The sequence below is a fragment of the Leptonotus elevatus genome, chromosome 4 (genome assembly GCF_054856555.1).
Source record: "Leptonotus elevatus isolate MCC_2025b chromosome 4, RoL_Lele_1.0, whole genome shotgun sequence".
NCBI lineage: Eukaryota > Metazoa > Chordata > Actinopteri > Syngnathiformes > Syngnathidae > Leptonotus > Leptonotus elevatus.
The window spans coordinates 23,430,377-23,449,495 of NC_141242.1; the positions used below are offsets into that span (position 1 = coordinate 23,430,377).

Consider the following 19,119-nt stretch of genomic DNA (forward strand, 5'->3'; position numbering starts at 1 on the left):
AATCTAGGTTTTCATACTCTTGTTAACAAAAGTGGAAAAAAATGTGAACCTAATAGAAATAGTTCAAATGAATTTTTGACGTCTATAGCCGTCAATGGCAGTGAATGAGTTCATTGAGCTTGTTTTAATTAGTTTTTCAAAAATGTTTTTTTAAGTGAGTTTTTATTATTTTCTTTTTCTGTGTCATGTCAACAGGCAAGGCTACACAACCGTGACTACTGAATTGTACTTGTGGTTCTTATTTTTCTCCATGCTCGCTCTATAAATCCTGCATATGACTTTTTAAAGACAGCCGTGACACACGTGAAGAAATTTGTGTCTAGCAGTCTCCCTCTTTGCACTGCATGTAAAAAGTTGACCTTGGCAGTTGAACTATACCTTCGATTCCCAATCGGATCTTCTTCAGTCCTCTTTCCTTCAGCACCGATTTGGCCACGTCTCGATTTTCAATGTATTTGAAGAAGCGATACAGTTTGGTGCTGTAGATAACTGTTAAGAAATATACAAAGCGACATTTAAGTTGTTGCTTTTGACATCAAGTCAGGTTATTTTAATATTATGAGAACTAACGCTAACCCCCCCCCCCCTTTTTTTTTAAATTACTGCTGTATATTCAATCATTTCACTGCTGATGCACTTACACCAGTAATAAGAAAATGAAGCAGTTGTGATATTTTTTACTCTTCTAGATTGCGCTCTTGGTTTAAGGATGCACGTGGAAATTTCATCACTTTCCATTGCACTAGCCCAGGGGTCTGCCACATGTGGCTTTTTAATTCCTCTCTCCTGTGGCTCCCTGTGGATCTCTAAGAAAAAATTTAGTTGGAAATAAAAAAAAATCAATATATTTTTTAAATTACATGTTCTTTAAATGAATGATCTAGAGTTTAAAAAAAAAAGAAGAATTCAATTAAATATTTAAAAAAAACATCAGTCCCAACTTTTAAGTTGTCAGAAAAAGAGATGAAAAGTAGATGTAAAAGTTTTGAAAAATTACCTAAAATTTTTCAAAAAAGTGACCATAAAATGTCCAAAAACAAAAGAAGAAATCCTGAAAATTACCATAAAATGTCAACTTAAATGCAAAAATGTCAGAACATTTATAGCAAAAAGGCACAAAAAAAAAGTAGCAGAAAATTATATATATATATATATATATATATATATATATATTTAAAAAAAAAAGTGTGAAACGACAAAAAAAAAAATCCCAAAAGAAGAAAATACATACTACATATTGGATGTTACTGTCATATTTTTCGGTTTTGGTGCAGCTCTAATTAGTTCTTGGGCCCTCAGTACATTAGACTAACACTAACACACCGTTTCCTTCATCACAATGTTCAAATGTTTTGTGGCTCCAGACAGATTTTGGCTTTATTTGACCTAAAACGTCTCTTTGGACAGAAAAGGTTGCTGACCCCTGCACTAGCCTTTATCTTTAAACCACGATCACCATCTAGAGGAGTAAACATTTTTTTTACAAGTGCTTCATGAAGCTTCATTTTGCCAATGCTACAACAAAGCATGCTGGGAAAGTGTCCTCCATATACTGTTGTTGTGGGGCAATTGTAAAGTTAGCATCAGTCCACTAAGTATAACAGGAAGTTAGCTGCCTAAATGTTGCTGGCTAAACAGTAGCTCATAGTTTGATAAAATAAAATAATCCCCCCCCCCCCCCTTTATTTACATAGACATTGTGATGAATTATAACTGACTTTCTTCCATTATATTGATTAATGTATAACAGATGTATCGCGTTATTTTTATTTCGCAATATTATATGACATTCCCAGCCCTTTTTTCTGTGAAAACCAACATGCACACACAGGTTACTGAGTACCCGTCAAAAATGTGGACACACCTTCAAGTTCAACAGCATGAAAAAGTCTTTACAAACTTTGAAGTAATTAAAGGTAATCAAATGATAGTTTTGGTTGTGACTTTATAAACGCATCCTTATTGAACTCAAACAAGGAGAGTCTTACTCTGCGAGTACTCCTCTCCCATCTGCGGCGGGTACTCCTCGTCCCAGTCCACCACATCGTCGTCGGTCAGCACCACGACGTGGCACTCTCTCTCTCCGCTCTGCGCGCTGGCCACCATCAGCGGCAGCACCATCTCCTCCAGGTAGCACTCAAACTGTCGCCTGGCCCCGTCGTTTGACAGCTCGTGCATCAGGGCACCTACGGGGGCCAAAGGGAAGGCCGTCAATGACGTGTTCCAAAAGTGGAACTAAGACGCTGCAAAAGGCTGAGCCTAGATATTTCACTCGATTTAGCAATTTGTTATTTATTCATTACAGATGATATTCCCATTTTGATGTCAAAGCTAAATGTTGTCAGTCTACAGCCAAAAATCAAGTAACTGGATTTGCGGTTTGTAACATGGAGCAGCGAGTTTGTCTACGTGATTGAGAGTTTTCTAAAACGATTTGGGTAAACCGGGATTATGAGGAAAGACAATTTGTGTTCAATGACTGTATAAACACTGAATCTACCACAAGAAATAGACTCTGGGGGGAAAAAAGTTACGATTCAGACCCTCCGCCAACCATCCCATTAAAAAGCATAATTGACAAGTATGCTCGTCAATGGCAGTGAAGGAGTGAGGATCTATTTCAGGAGGGAAAGTCTAAAGTGCTTTTAACTTGTGAGAGTTGATTTGTGTTTTGTTAACGATCATAGATTTTATGTTCAGCATTTTGAATGCTCGTCTGGTGTAGTGATGGGAAAATGAAGCTTCATGAAACACTCCTCTAGATCAGTAATGTCCAAACTTTTCCCTTTGAGGGCTGCATACAAAATAATCGAAGGATGCCAGGGCCACTTTATTATTATTAATTGTTTTTTAGTTATTTTTTAAACAAGACAAACAGTTTGGGATTTTTCTTGATTTTGAGGTGGGTGGCCCACACCCCTGTGTCCCACTAGAATAGATCCGCCCCAGTCCTGAGCCAATCATCACATTCAGAATTAAAGGAAGAGTAATCGGTAATAAAAGGTCTATTTTTAAAGCAGTGTTTACTTGAGGATTTTAGTTCATCATTAATGTGATATGTTCACAAGTCAGACCTTTACACAGACAGCAGAACATGGAAGAAAGCATTTTTGCTTACGAAACCGAAATAAATGTTTCTATTTTAGTTTTACATAATTGCTTTGCATATCTAGAAAAGCAGGCTGTGTTAAAGTTGTTTTTTGTATATACTGAGGGCCACTAGAAAATGGACGGTGGGCCGCAAATTTCCCCCGGGCCATAGTTTGGACACGCTGCTCTAAATATGCTTCTCGCGGTTTAAAGATGAAGTGGAAATGTAATCACTTGCCATTAGAGTTCATTTTATCTGCCAATTTTAAATTTAGTCTCAGTTTTAGTCCCATTTTTATTTAGTCCACTATAAATCTAGCCAACTACAAATCTAGCATTTTAGTTTTTATTTTAGTCCAAGAAAACATAATTTTATTACCTAGTTTTAGTCAACAAAAAACTGTCAACTTTTTAGTCTAGTTTTAGTGAGGACAATAATTTTACCCTTGTATATTTTTTTTTATCAGCAGATTATTTTGAACATTTCGGATCTAAAACTATTTCACATAAAATGTTCTCTCATCTTTTTGATGAAAAACATCTTTACACACAATTACAGTATATCAACAATTGGCTACTATGGCTTCATGCCACAAACTAGTAAATTAACCAGCATTAGTTAGCGGTCGGATTAACATTATTGTTGGAACGTTATAGCCGTTGGATTAATGTTACGTTATAACTATAATTTCCTTTTCTTTTGTACCTTTCACCATGTATCCACCCTCCTGTCTGTCACATGTGTTTGTGCATGTTGCACTTGCTAGCTGCAGATTTGAAACAGGGGGTGTAACTGTGTGTCACATGTGTCAGTGACAGATTAGCAGACAAGATTTTACAAAATCATATAATTTTCATGAATTAAAATGTCCTTAGATTTTAGTCCAGTGAGTGAAGTACATTTTCGCCTCGTCTTCATTAGTTGATGACGAAAATGCATACTGATTTAGTCCCAGTTATTGTTTATTAACTCATCAACTGCCATTGACGGCTATTGACGTAAAAATTTCGTTTTGACTATTTCTATTAGTTTAACATTTTTTCCCACTTTTGTTAACAAAAGTATGCAAACCTAGAATTTTTTTATTGTTGTATTAGAACATATAAAATGTGTGATTAATCGTGAGTTAACTAGTGAAGTCATGTGATTAATTACGTTTAAAAATTGTAATCGCCCGACACCCCCTATTTTTTAAATATATATATTTTTTGAAACATTATAAATTGGGAGTTAACTAGTGAAGTCATGTGATTAATTACGTTTAAAAATTTTAATTGCCAGACACCCCTAATTTTATTTTATTTTTTTTCTTTAAAAAAAACATTACTAAAAATTTTAAAATAATATTTTTTTTTTTTAAAGAAGAAAAGATTATCAAAAATTAGGGGCATCAGGCGATTAAAATTTGTAATCGTAATTAATCGCATGACTTCACTAGTTAACTCACGATTTATCACAAATGTTATATCTGTTCTAAATATAAATTTAAAAAATCTAGGTTTTCATACTCTTGTTAACAAAAATGGGGGAAAAAATAATAAAAATAGTTAAAATGAATTTTTGACGTCTATAGCTGTTAATGGCAGTGAATTAGTTAATGAGGGTTTTAATCTAGTCTAGTTTTAGTCCGGTGAAAATTGCGTGTTGACAAAATTATTTTTGTTAAGTTTTCGTTGCCGAAATTAACACAGCCTTTTATCTTTAAACCAAGAGCACGATCTAGAAAAGTAAAAACATATCGCAAGTGGTTCGTGAAGCTTCGTTTTGCGTACATATGGGCAAGACAGTTACCAATAGCATAGAATCTATTCTTGATGTAAACATTGAAACGTGTTAGCTATTGGCATTTAAATTCATCCTTGTCTTGCCCTCAGATCGTAGCATCTGACCCCATTTGAATAGTCACACAAGTGGACAGGCTTTTCCTTTTCAGCTGTTAATTATTGATCGCAAGGAGGGGGAAAGCTTCATGATGTTTCACACAGAGGAGGACAACACAACTGGATCATGTTGAGTAATCACTTCTTGTTGAGAACATGTTGTAACTGTTGCCCGTTTGAATTCTCGCCAGTATGAATACTGCCAAATATTTACCATTTCCATGAACTTTGATTTGGTACATTTTGGCATGAAAACTGTCTCTGGAAAATGTTGACACTATTTATTATTTAAATCTGATTATTATTATGTGTTAAATGTCTTAACATTTCCATCAGATGCCTTGTCTAAGCTGATCGATGTTTATGAAATGAATCTCAATGTCATACTACGGTTCTATGAGAATCAGACCTGCTCGTGTGTGTTTGTGTTAGCCTTAATAAAACACCGTACATCTCTCAGCTAATCATGACCTAGTTAGACCATCAACACACACACACAGACACACAGGAGAAGCCATGAGTAAAGACTGCCCCTCCCACACATTCAAGCAGGCACAATATTAAAGTCCGAGGCAAACATGAGTGCACGTACAACTGCAACACATTCAGTATATTGCATATAAAAACTTGCCAGTATAAAAAGGACAGCGGACTCAAATAACGAAGAGTTTGTTTATAACCCTCATGTAAACAACATGCCTTGAACGAAAAGTCAGCCGCTCAAATGTGCAGAATCAAGATAGGTCAATTCGATTGCATCGATGACACTTACCAAAGGCGGCATCACATCCACAAACGCAAGAGGTACACATTAGCGTGCATGCGGCTCCGCACACCGCAAATACTCACTGAGGTCTCTGCACTTGATGGTGCTGTCGTTGAAGGAGATACACAGGTAGTCACATGCCTCCCTCAGCTCAGGAATGGAAATGCCGTCAGGGCAGCGGATTATCCCCGATTTGTAGTAATCCTGCCATTTTCAGCGCCGTGCACACAAGTGAAGAAGTGAGCAGGGAGGCGGGCGTTCACACACAAATGCACACACATGGAGGATGAGAAACACGACGCCATTATTGAAGCTGCTCGCTGAGGCAGTGGGGAGGGAGCAAGAGAATGTGCGTGGGAAATAGATGCGGGGGAGTGGAGTGCTGACCTACGTAAAAATCTGGCAGCATCATAGGCAGTAAAGAGGGAGCCTGCGGGTGGGAGGCGAGTATAATGGGTGAGAAGGAGAAAGCTGCTGTCGTCACACTGCCTGCACCACTTTCCCACCTCTTCATGTCTGCCTGCAGCCTGTCCATGTCGGAGGAAACGCCCTCCATCGCGATGATATTTCCTACCTCACCCAATTGTCGACTGGGCGCTTGCTGAAATCAGTTGCCGTTCAGTCCTGTTTCTACAACGGTTGGGAACCATTATTTTTATTGGCCAATTATTCCGCCGATCTCTAGCACCAATAGCCATAAAAAGGCTGACTCATGATGGTAATCATTTTCTAAAAATGACCAAAAAAAATAAAAAATACTAACCCTAACCCTTCACAATAGCAATGTAACTGCTTTAAATATACAACAAGTAATTCCCTTTGTTTTATACAGTCAATAAATATTGGGACATGAGTAAACAGCAGCACAATGGATTTGAAATAAAAACAAGCAGACCTTTAGCTTTAATTGAAGGGTATTTACATCCAAATCAGGTGAACAGTGTAGGAATTAAAAGCTTTTATATGGTAAATGGTACTTCCATTGATATAGCGCCCTCAAAGCGCTTTACATTTGACTACTCATTCACCTACTGATGACAAAGCATCAGGAGCAATGAGGGGTTTGGTATCTTGCTCACGGAGACTTTGACGTGGTCACAGTGGCATGGGATTGAACCCACAACCTGGGTTGGGAGACAACCACTCTACCACTGAGCCACACCGCCCCAATGTGCTGCCCATATTTTAAGGGACCTGACAAATCAAAACAAACCAATCAGAGCAAAATTAGGTTTGGCTAAATCCATTTTTTAGAACATGCTTCAAAAGACAGAACGCAATAGTGAACTCAGGAACTCTTGGTCTACAGATGCAATAGAAATTTCATCAATTTCCATTCCAAGCCAAAAGCACAATTTACAGGAGTAAAGCAGTGGTTCATGAAGCTTCATTTTACCATCACTACTCTATGGCCATACGGAAGAGCAGCGTATGGAGAAGGCACAGAACTGCTCATGATCCACATCCTGAAGCATGGTGCTAGTGGTGTCATGGCATGGGCGTGTATGGAACTGGCTCAAAATCATGAATGCAGGAGAAGGCAGGATTACAAAGTATCTTGGCAATGTTATCTACTCATATTCATCCAAATGCTTCAGAACTCTGGATAGCGCTTCACACAGTCTAGAGTGACGGACAATGACCAGAAGCATACTGCAAAACCAAATAATTTTTGAAGGTGGCAAAGAAGTGGAAGGCTATGCACTGGCTATGTCAATCATCTGACTTTAATAATACGAATCTAAAAAAAAAAAAGCTGAAAGGAAAATGCCCCAAGCAACAACAAGCAGTAACAGTGGTACATTGTTCACCTGATTTGGATGTAAATACCCCAGACCCATTGCGCTTGTGTTTAAAGATGAGAATTGTCTCTATGTCCCAATACTTATGGACCTGACTATATTTAGTTTGACAGTAACTTTCATCTGAGAATGGCAATAAACAGCTTGATGTCTTTTTTTTTTTTTTAAGTATTATCTGCCAAACTGCTGCATGTTGTGAAACAAGGTTTCAAATTGTAGTCTGCGATTCCAAATATGCAGTTTGTGCCTCATCAAAACTCATTGGCTAGCAAAATTGAGAATCACTGTTTCCTATTATTCAACTGCCAAGACGACCACCAAAAGCTCTGCTGGGCTGTACGCTTGTTAACGACTCACATTACTTGTACACGTTGGCGGTCGAAGCAAGCTCAATGCTACTTACCCCGCACCTGCTAGCTAGCAATGAGCTTCAACTGGCTAGCTGCAGCATTTAAACGCGTTCCAGAGCCAGTAATTATCGCCTCCATCGGGGCGAATAAGCTACACTTCTGACAAGTATCATTCTCACAAAGAGATAATGTCATTATTATGATGGCCATTAGCATCATGATCATCATCATGAGGAAAGATGGAGAAGCCATGCTAATTGCAAGGGATAGGCAAGTACCGATACGAGGTATCGGTATCGGGCTGATACCAGGGGAACATTAAATGGTATCTGTATCGGTACTCACGACGGATATCGATACTGGTATCGGCTCCCCCTGTTGTGAGTAATATCACCTATATCTGTGGTTCATATATGTTTGTAGCTCACGTGACTTTGCTGTGTTTAATTGCCTTGTTAACGTCGTTGGGGCTGCGGTGCTAAAAATATAACTTGCCGTTACAGCCCTTCTAGATGCAAATTATAGCTCTTATACATACTAAATTATCATTGTAATGTGGCTTTTTCATTTCCCTTTGGTTTTATGTATACTAGTACCTATACAGAACTGCCTTCCAAATTAAAAGCATGGATTTCAAAACAAGATACATTTAAACATCACACACTAAACAGCTTTGAGGAATTCTTAACATGGTAGATATTACTAAATTAAGCCCTGTTGTATTGAATTGAATTATTTGTACTTCACTGTATTCCTTAAAAAGAAGTTGTACAACCACATATTTTGATAGGGACTTTTTTTCCGGCCACTGGATTATTTTTTTCATCTTATTTATAGATAAGCAAAATGAATTTTATGAGTTATTAAATTTGTTTTATCTGTCATTGTTTTTGGGGACATTTTATGTATTATAAGTACTAATGGTATTGGGACTTGGTATCGGTATCGTGAGTACTGAAGATTTGAGTATCGGTATCGGTCCCAAATAAAGAAGTATCCAACATCCCTACTAAGTTTAACACGTAATCGTGTAGCACTGGAATTGAGTGTTTGGGTGATCGACACTTTTCACAGTAGTCTGGCTCTAACAAGAAAACTCCACCCATGTGCACAGGTAGACTGCGGTTTGCACTAGACTTGTGCTGGGAATAAAAATAGGCCCTCCTAGTGATTACGTACAATATTTGCATTTGGGATGTCATAAAAGCTCATGTAGGTGTAATGCAAGAGTGTATCACTGAATTAAAGCAGGAGTGGGGAGGGAGTCTGGACACAAGTTTAAACGGGGTAATGGCAACAGGAAAAGTGATGCATCAAGTGAGGAAAGGACAGCAAAGAAACGCATCAATGAGACAAAGTGTGAAACTGTCAGGCAGTTCTTACCAAAATTGCTCGAAACACAGTGGAGCTGATACCATCAGCTACTTCAAATTCTCCTTTTTCATTGGGTCTAGTGAAATTGTTGTCCCGCCCTGAACCAAACATCCTGAAAACAGATGAGGAAGAAAAATGAGCACTTGTGAACAAAATTGTTGATAGCCACCTATTTATGAAAGAAAAACCCACAAAGGCCTGTTAAATAACCAATAAATCTGCTTCAGATAAATTGAATATGACATAATTGTTGCATGAGAGTTTCTGTCATGAGAGACAGGTAGCTACCGTCTTTATTTTTACCTGCCGAGCATGGTGTTGGGTTGAGCTGTGAATATGGCCGGATCTACCACAAATCTTGTATTGTCCACAATAAGAGTCACTCGTTCTCCGACTCGCAAACCGCCACGATGAACCTCTTTACTGCTGAGGTCATACACATAGATCATATCACATGATCCTTGGCCAAGGGTCTTGGGGTGGTGGTCGCCAACCGCAGTACCAAAGGACCGAGGCGAGTGTCCAGCAAACAGAGCTCCTCCAACGTTTGAACAGGGAAGCGCAACTCGGGGTGGGCGTGGACTGGACGATCTGGAGGATGAGCCGCCATCGCCACGTTCTCGGTCTGTGGGGGGAGTAACCAACTTATTTGTTTTGTCCATCAGAACATTTCCAAAAAGTACAGTGGGGCCGGAAAAAATTATTATTAAAAAAAAAAAGGGGGGGAAATAATAAAAATAAATAGAAATGTATTTGGATTTTGACTAAACAATGTGGCACAAAACCTAAGATATCAAATCATGTATAATATAATGTAATATAAATAAAATATTTTTATTATAATAGTATAAATACAAAATATAATAATATATAAAAGAATACATAAGACTTTCACTAGACTAAAAAAAATGTGATGCAAAGTGCAGACTGTCAAAACGTAAATGGAAAAGCAGAACACAGACTTCTGTCCTGCTAATCAATATAATATGGTTAGCTGACAACTACTGGAAAATGAGCTGATTTTCATCTTCAGTGCTTTTGTGTTGCATGCTTTTCTAGGTCACTGTTCTGTATAAAGGGCAGTGACACGTAACAATATATATCAGACATCTTACTATTGTGTTGCTGCGTAAAAGTGCACATAGTATATCCCGCCTTTACTGAGTTTTGGGTAAAAACTTAGCAAAGACAGCTTAATGCCTGATGTTCTGTTACAGCTACTTTGCAAGTAAGAGGTCCATTTATATGGCATGACTACATCTGAAGTACTTTCCCTCTGCAGTCACTGTTTCCATTATTCAAAGACATCATGCGTTATCACTGCTTTTAAATATCACACCTTGACACTTTTGGGCAATGTTTATTTATGGTGTCCAGATAAGTTCAGTGCTTAAGACGTGCAGGCCACATATTTACAAATCATTGCTTCGCGACATTAAAACATTAAATGTTGACCTGATAAAGACACATTTTTGTTTGCAGTGTTGTTGTAATCTGATTTTGTGAAGGTGCTCTATTTGTCAGGTTCCGACGGTGATTGCGGACCTGAATGCGAGGAAGCAAAGCGAGGAAGCAGAGGTGTTCAAAAGCTATTTAATGCAACTAAAATGAAAAGGTAAACAAGACGCTATGAAAAAGGGCGCAAACAAACACAGGGAAACAAGACATAACATGGACAATGAACCGGCAAGGACTGAAAGAAAGCTGCGAACTAAGGCCCCGTCTAGACGGAAGCAAAGCCGGCTTCGTTCCTCAAACAAATCTCGTACACACAGAAGCATTTCGAGACTTGTGTGTGTCTAAAAGAAGACGCTGAGGACGTTTAACGGCTGTAATGTATATGCCAAGTCTGGAGTGGCGCTGTAGCGCAGCCACAGGGAGTTAACGGAAAGCGTAGAAGAGGAATCCCCCTAACTTTATTGCAATCTACATAACAAACATGGCTTTGCATGTATCAAAACATGAAAAAGACGAACACAGGAGAAGTGACAATGGCGGGTGATTGAAGTACAACAGCGCTTGTTGAACGTGGGAATAAAGAAGCAAAATATGTTGCTGCAAAAGCATAAGCAGGCTAAGGAGGCTGCGCAAAACGACTACGACACGGCTATCCGCCATTGTTGTTGACAGACTGACAGTTTGCGCGCAGCCACGCGAGAATTGGAGCATACGTCATCAAACTGGATTTATATAAATTTACACTTAATTAAAAAAAAATTATGCTAACAGTGGGAACTCTGTACACTTGTTATTTAAAAATAATAATGAAATAAAATGAAGTAATTATGTTCAAATTTTGGAAAACTGTATTTACAGTAGAAAACTTAAGGAACTATTCACTTGCTAAGTTTTTAATTTAGCTTAACGCATGCTAATGACCCTGGAAGGTCCCTGCAATTTTTGTTAGAATTTTTAAACAAAGCTGTCAATCCTTTATACATTTCAAATAAAAAAAAAAAATTTTTTTCACACTAACGTTTTCTCATTTACTGCAAATGAATATCGGCTTGAAATATTAGTTATCGGTCTCCTTGACTAGTACTAATTTGGTATCGGCCTTGAAAAAAAAAACATATTGGTCTATCACTATTAAAAACTCTAAAATCTAACAATTTTTCCACACTGATTAATTTGCCTTTATTTTAGCGCAAGCCCAATTTATAATACCAAAACATTCATGTATAATTAATATGACATTGTTGCAATAGAGATTAATTCATGGCTTGTGTTTTTATTTAAAAAATACAAGGGAGGTATTGTATTATTGAGGGAATAAATAAATAGCTATTCTTTGTTTTTAAATCATTCAGCCCTAATACACAAGCAGTACATTTAGGGTGTACTGTTTCAAAGTGTATCGCAGTGAATTAACTGGACTATTTGGTGGAAATGCAGCTTTTAACTCATTCCCCGCCATTGACGTCTTTTGACGTCAAAGATCTATTTCTACCGGGCTGGCAGTGAATGAGTCAATTAGCGTAGTTCTCCTCACCATGCTGCCGAGTGGGGGATGTAACGTTCCGAATGCAGGGGGTTAGCTGACTCTCTCCTCTCTCGTGGGACAAATCTCGTGAACGGTCACTGGAGCGCCGCCGCTGCTCCCAGTAATATTCAGCTCCTCCTCTCACCCCGCCGCTGGCATCACTGGTGGCACCAGCCCCGTACAGACTCATGGTCCCGGCCCACCTCTGCTGCTGCTGCTGCTGCTTGCAGTCCAACACTGACACACCACACTGCCTGTTACTGGGAGAGCAACACATTCAGAGACAACCACAGTTCAATTAAACATGATTGCGCAATCACACACTAAACATTTGGCTGATGTTTTTTCCATGAGTTCAAAGCAGGACTGAATTAAAAACAATGAAAAATTGATGCCCCAACAGCCACTTCAGAATTGCCAAATGGTTTCCCCTTAGCCGTTCTTGGTTGTTTTTGTTATGTTATAGGTCATTATCCTGTTGCAAGAGCCATGTCCTGCGACTGAGATCAAATTTCTGACAGTGGGCAGCACATTTCTCTCTAGAATAATTTGATGAATGTTATATCCTGCACAGATTCAAGAGACGCTGTGCCAGAAATAGCAAAGCAGTCCCAGAACATCCTCCATGTTTCACAGTAAAGACTTTTCCTGGCATGCTTCTTTTTTGCTTCTCTGAACATAAGAGCTGATGTGCCTTCCTTCTCAAAATTTTGTCTCGTCTGTTCAAAAGGACATTCTCACAGAAGCCTTTAATTTATTTTCAACATCTAAGGCCTCCTTGGACGTCTCCCATGAAGTCCAATGGCTGGTGTGATAACACTAATTGACCTTGGAGTTCACCTTTAATTTTTTGTTCTAGGCTCTTTTATTAAAATTCATATTATCCACCTCTTCCATGTATCATCAATTTTCCTGCTGCAGCCCCGTACAGGGAGATTTGCTACAATCCCGTGCATCTCAAATTCCTGAATAATATATGCAACAGTAGTCACAGGAACATCAAGATGCTTGGAGATGTGCTTGTCTATAATTTCGTCTCCTGGGACAATTTATTCCTTCACATACTGTAGACCATTTTCAGTGTGGTACAAACCATGTCACCAAATCTCACACTAACCCTTATTCAGATCCACAGCAAAATATACCGTCTATATTTCATTGCTAATGCCGCTCTATGAATAAAAACTGATTGATTGATCACTTTTAACTTATTGTTGACTAAGATGACCTGCTCCGATTGTACAGGAGCCATCTGGCACATAGTGATGTGCCATGTAACGCTTAACAGTCCAATATATTTTCCACATCCACATAGTACAGGACAGAATGTAACAGGACAGGATATCTGCCAATTTATTGTATTACGGACCTTTTTAAGCCACTTCAATGACAATTAAGAATGCATTAGCGATCTAATTTTAGGTCAATTTTAAGGATGACTACGGTTTATATTGGTAAATCACTTTTGCTCATTGAGGCAGCCGTTTTGGTTTATTAGTTAGAAAATAATTCTGATTTCTAAATTAGAGCTTGAGAGGCAAGTGGAAAACAGTGCCATGTCAACAACATTTTTTGTATTAATTTAACACTATTTCAATATTCCGTGTACAGTAATTTCTGGACTATAAGGCGCACCTGATTATAAGCCCCGCTAGCTAAATTTGGGGAATATTCAAGTTTGTTACATTTGGGGAATACTCGAGTTTGTTACACATATAAGCTGCACCCGACTGTAAACTGCAGGTGTTACCGCACCAGTATTGACCATTTGCACCGACGTCACGTAATCACGTGACTGCCCTATGACAGACGGCGGAAGGAAATTATTGTTGAATGGACGTGGACGTGACCCAGAGCGACTTAGTGACTGTTATTTTACAAATTAAAAGTTATGATTGCCCATAGAGCCATGGAATTTACTACTTCAACTGAAGACTTAAAATGCGAACGTGGTGATGGAAGGATTACTCTACATGTAAATATTTAAACAAAATCTTCACAATTTTGGGCATAATATTTATTTAATCAATAACTAATTGTGACACTGTTGTCGTTTGTGTGGCGTTAAGGCATAATGTAAGACAGCAATTGCTGCAAACAGCACATGCACTGTTGATTCAGTCAGTGCAGTCTAAAGAAGTTCAACATGACATCAGATTTGGAAAATTGAGCTACATCCACTTCGACCTCCGCCATGGCACAACTACGGCAGAATAATACTTTCAAATGATCATATAAGTACATTGGAAATCTCCCCCAGAATAGATGCAAAATTCTAGTCAAATTCCCTACCTGATCAAAAACATGGTCTCAATTTGAATATTTAATGTTTTTCTCTGCTAGTTTTCTCGTATGTATTTCCAGTATTTGGTAGGTAAGAAATAGGTACAGTGTCAAATTCTATGAGTCAGGGAGCAGTTGACTCATTAGCGCATCATGTCTCAAAAGGAGACCCAGACAGTGCAGCCCATTATACAGCATGGTGAGTTAACGATGACATTTGTGTGACATGCTCGAGTCGCAAATCATCTTGAGTTCACATCTTGCGTTATCTGGTACATGAAATCCAGAGAAGGTCGCAAATAGACTTTGATTGGCTCCCAATTACAAATGCGTGGGGTATGTAATATATGTGGCATGTACACTTATTACATTTGTGAAAACAGATCAACATAATCGAATAGGGAGAGGGGAAACAACAAATTGCAAACCCTGATTAGCATCTGCTTATGTATTTAAAAAAATAAGTATTTGAAGCACAGCTGCAATGTCCTTGAAGAAAAGGGTCACAACAGCAGATTACGGCTCAGCAGGTAACATCTTACAGACCAGACACAGAAAATGCACTCTTGCTCCTCCGCGTATTGAAGTCTAATCTCAGAGGAGATCATAATTGCTGACCAAAATTGGATAATAAAAACAAAAGCAGCCAAACTGGCAGACAGCCAAGCGGCCAGACCAGTATTGTTGGTGAGGGGAACAAAGGAGCTGAGGATGCAATTCAGGGAAAGCTTCTTCTATCATCTATCTACTCACAAAGAAATGCAGATGTATATCAGTAAAGGTTTCACTAGTAGTCCAGTTGCTCTCAAAAAGCATCCTGTTAGAAAGCAGTAGGCACCTTTCTATTTTAACACAATTAAACTTAATCTTGCTGACTAGGTCAATGGCCTGGAGCCACGTGGGTGTACTGTATAGATGTAAAAGATTAGTAGGTTCACAATAACACAAATGACTTAACCATGATAATAATACTGGCTGTCATGGCTATCTATTAAAAGCAAGAGGTGAAAGACCCAGGGGGTGAGGGACTCATCAATTATTTTGTGGCTGCTGACACAGACCGATAGGCAAAAGCAATAGCACCAGCAATAAATGCTGTAAAGAGGGCAAGCACTTCAAGAGACATCGCTTACCATGTGGAAAATTGAAAAAGACGATTCTTGAGTACATTCAATGTTGAAAATTGACATTCCTATTGATAACGATATATAAATAATCAGTAAGAGAGTTAGATAAGGCAGACAGTGGCAGCTGCCCCGCTTGAACATCATGATATAATACAAAAATAAAAAAGAAAATAGACAACACAAAGTACGCAAGTCTGTGTTAAAGCTAAAAGCAAGGAGACCTACCGGTCCCGACCAGCGGGCCAAGAGTAGACAAAGCAGCAAGGGACGAGACACGGGATGACAGCGGCACAAAAGCCTTGCGCTCCTCCGAACAAAACGGGCTTGCCGTCACTTTCAGCATCCTCGCTCATTACTTTCCAACTTCATCGGCATCGTTTCACAAACTCGACTTGAAGCCCTCACGCTAAACCCACCACCTCGTTCCACACCTACGAACGTGCCCGCATCAAGAAAATGGATAGCGTGCGCCGGCGAATGATTCAGAAGAGAGCTTAAACTGTGAATGGCCGCGTGCTTGACTGAATCAGAGCGATGCTGCCTTCAGGTGCCGCTCGTAAATGCGCCTTTCTCCCAGCCTCGCGCAGCCTCAGTTTTGTAAATGTTGAACAAACCTGAAGGGTTCTGGGCAGGATTGGAATGAGGTGACATTTCAGCACTTTGGTCAATTTCAGACTGTGTAATCGTTTTCTTTTTAAAGCTCAAATGCAGCATACTGGATCTCATCAAATAGCCTGTTCTCCAGTAAATGCTCCAAAAAAAAAAATGAATTGTCTTGCACTCAATCCGTAGCACTTGGTTAAAAAAAAGCAAGGCTCTATTTAAAAAATAATCATAATAATTCTGTTGTCACCAGAATTTTCCTATTGAGTTGCAGGTTGCAAAGTTGCAACTTGCAGCCACTTTTATAAAAGTTAAGATTTTTTTTTTTTAAATGAATAGTTAAAAAATAGCCTTGGGAAATTGCATGTTTGTTGAGGCATTCATTATCAATGGAGCATTTTCAACACTACATTGGTCAGTAATGTGTAAATAAATAAATAAACAAACCACTGACTCATGGGGGGACTGACCAATAGTATAGATCTAGGGTGGGGAAACTCGGTCCTCGACAGCCGGAGTCCTGCAGGTTTTGGATGTTTCCCTTCTCCAACACACCTGATATATGATATGATCACTGCTCATCAGCAAGCTCTGCATAAGGTCCTGTGGTTATTGTTTTTTTAAGAGAAAAAAAGGTTGTGCTTTACCTTGACTAGTTTTGCCGACGACTGCCGCCTTCCTCAGAAGCTGTCAAACTGACAGTTGTGATGTGTCTTGGGCGTAGCCGGCGTGGCGGAGCTGTCATGTGACGCTCCACGCCGACTACGCCCTTTGTCGCTCGATGATCTCCAGAGAAGGGGATCCTATGTGTGGGAAAGTTGAAAAGTTCCTTCGTCCCTGTCTAGTGTGTCCGGTCCCCGTTTCCTGATCTCTATTGCTTCTTTTATCCATCTTTTGTATTTTTGTTTGTGTGCATCCAAAGGACAGTATACATCCAGACAATAAATGTAATGTAATATATGAAATACCCTGCAAAACCTGCAATACAACCTATGTTGCCTTTGTTGGGGAAACAAGAAGATCTTGCAGCATAAGAAAAAAAGAACACCAAAAGGAATGTGACAAACAAACAGCAACACATTACACCAGAGCATAAAAGGAAAGGGCCACACAAGAAAATCTCAAATCCGCCATATCAGATCACTGCAAACGAGAAAACCACATCATGGACTGGGCAGCAAGCATCATTGGAACAAAAATACAAAATATGGATAAAAGAAGCCATAGAGATCAGGAAACGGGGACTGGACACACTAAATAGGGACGAAGGAACTTTTCAACTTTTCCACACATGGGATCCACTTCTCTGGAGATCATCGAGCGACGGAGGGCGTAGTCGGCGTGGCGCGTCACATGACAGCACCGCCACACCAGCTACGCCGAGGAACATCAGCTGATAAGGCACGTCACAACTGTCAGTTTACTCTTGAGCTTCTGAGGAAGGCGGCAGTCGTCGCCGAAACTAGTCAAGGTAAAGCACAACCTTTTTTTCTCTTAAAAAAGAAAAACCGCAGGATATAGATTTGTAGACAAGATGTTTTTGTTTTGTTTTTTGTCAATCTCTGCATAAACCTGATAACGATCCTGTTCATTGGAATCAGATGTGTTGGAGCAGCGAAATCTCTCAAACCTGCAGGACTCCAGCCTCAAGGACCGGAATTGAACACCCCATTATAGATTGTTTAAAAAAATAAATAAAAAAGAAAGAAAGAAAGAAAATCTGTATTTTTCGACCCGTTCGTATTGTAAAAAATATTATATATATATATATATATGGCAGCTTTAAATTTTAATGGTAGATTGACTGTATATAAAGTCTCGTTGTACTTGAAGCAATTAGAATAAACTTCACTTGCAAATAATAGAAACAAAAATGGCAGGCTGATACTATGTAATCCTTGAGATTATTGCTGATATATTTTGTGTGCAGAGAAATTGCAATTGATTGATTCAATGACTAAACGACAATGTGTTTTACTGAAAAAAATAAGTGGTCCAAAATTGTAAGTAAAAATAAGTATGTTCAAACTCTTAAAAGTATTACTATTACTTTGATCCATGGAAATAAACCGTTATTATATTAATTACATTTTCAGGATCGTGATTCGTGGAGGTGAGGTATCATTAGTAGGTCAGCCGCGGATTTATTTAGTTTGCAGTTTAAATATTGTCCACCAGGTGACGTAAGAAAGGAACAGCTTGTCTAAACTCTGAAGTAAAAAAATAAATTTTCTACGTAGTTCTGCTTTACCATTTTATAATTTTTCAAAGGATGTCATGTTTTTTGGCTAGCAAGTAAGCCTTAACTGGTCGGACATGTTGACATTTTTAACATTAGTTTGTGTAAAAAGTTCGCATTGTCTTTACCTGTCGTGTAAATTCCAGTACTGAAGTGTTAGTCCGGGCAAGAAACCATTAATAACCTGGGCTCAATGAATAAAAGTGACTCTTCTTTCATTCGTCACTTTAAGCATGTGCTGCGATGAACTACATTTTGCCTGTGGCTTCTTTGTTGTGGTTGCTGTCGTTGACTTATCGCGAGACATCACGGACGAATCATGACTTCTCATTCTGTTCTTCATTTTTTTCCTCCTCCCTTTTTATTGTCGCGCTCTTAACTAACAGAGTTTACAAAACATAAAATAGTAATGCCGTTTTAAAATGTATCTTCCATACGTATAGAATATAGCAAAAATCCACCAAGCATATGATACGATAAAACATATAACCAAACTCATACATTTCTAATTTAAATAGACACAACAGAATTATTAATGCCAAAACGTACCTTAAGAATTATGTTTACATCAATCTCAAAGTGAAGTAATTCCAGTAGGTGCAATGAAAAATGCCTGAATAT

The 19,119-nt window shown here is 38.7% G+C and overlaps 1 protein-coding gene across 2 annotated transcripts in view; it reads right to left on the reverse strand.

The window, feature by feature from the left end:
• LOC147176078 (BTB/POZ domain-containing protein 10-like) overlaps positions 1–18,772 on the reverse strand; it is a 21,149-nt gene extending 2,377 nt beyond the window's left edge. Inside the window, exons 1-7 of one of the 2 annotated variants that reach the window (XM_086074117.1) lie at positions 18,627–18,772; positions 12,256–12,506; positions 9,567–9,888; positions 9,273–9,375; positions 5,821–5,941; positions 1,989–2,186; positions 379–489 (exon numbers count right to left, since the gene is read on the reverse strand). In XM_086074117.1, the coding sequence (XP_085930243.1) occupies positions 379–489; positions 1,989–2,186; positions 5,821–5,941; positions 9,273–9,375; positions 9,567–9,888; positions 12,256–12,436 (1,036 nt within the window). In that variant the 5' untranslated portion in view covers positions 12,437–12,506; positions 18,627–18,772. Of the gene's footprint in view, positions 1–378; positions 490–1,988; positions 2,187–5,820; positions 5,942–9,272; positions 9,376–9,566; positions 9,889–12,255; positions 12,507–15,881; positions 16,189–18,626 lie in introns of those variants that run through there. The other variant, XM_086074116.1, reaches the window with a different exon arrangement.
• Positions 18,773–19,119: the final 347 nt, after the last annotated feature.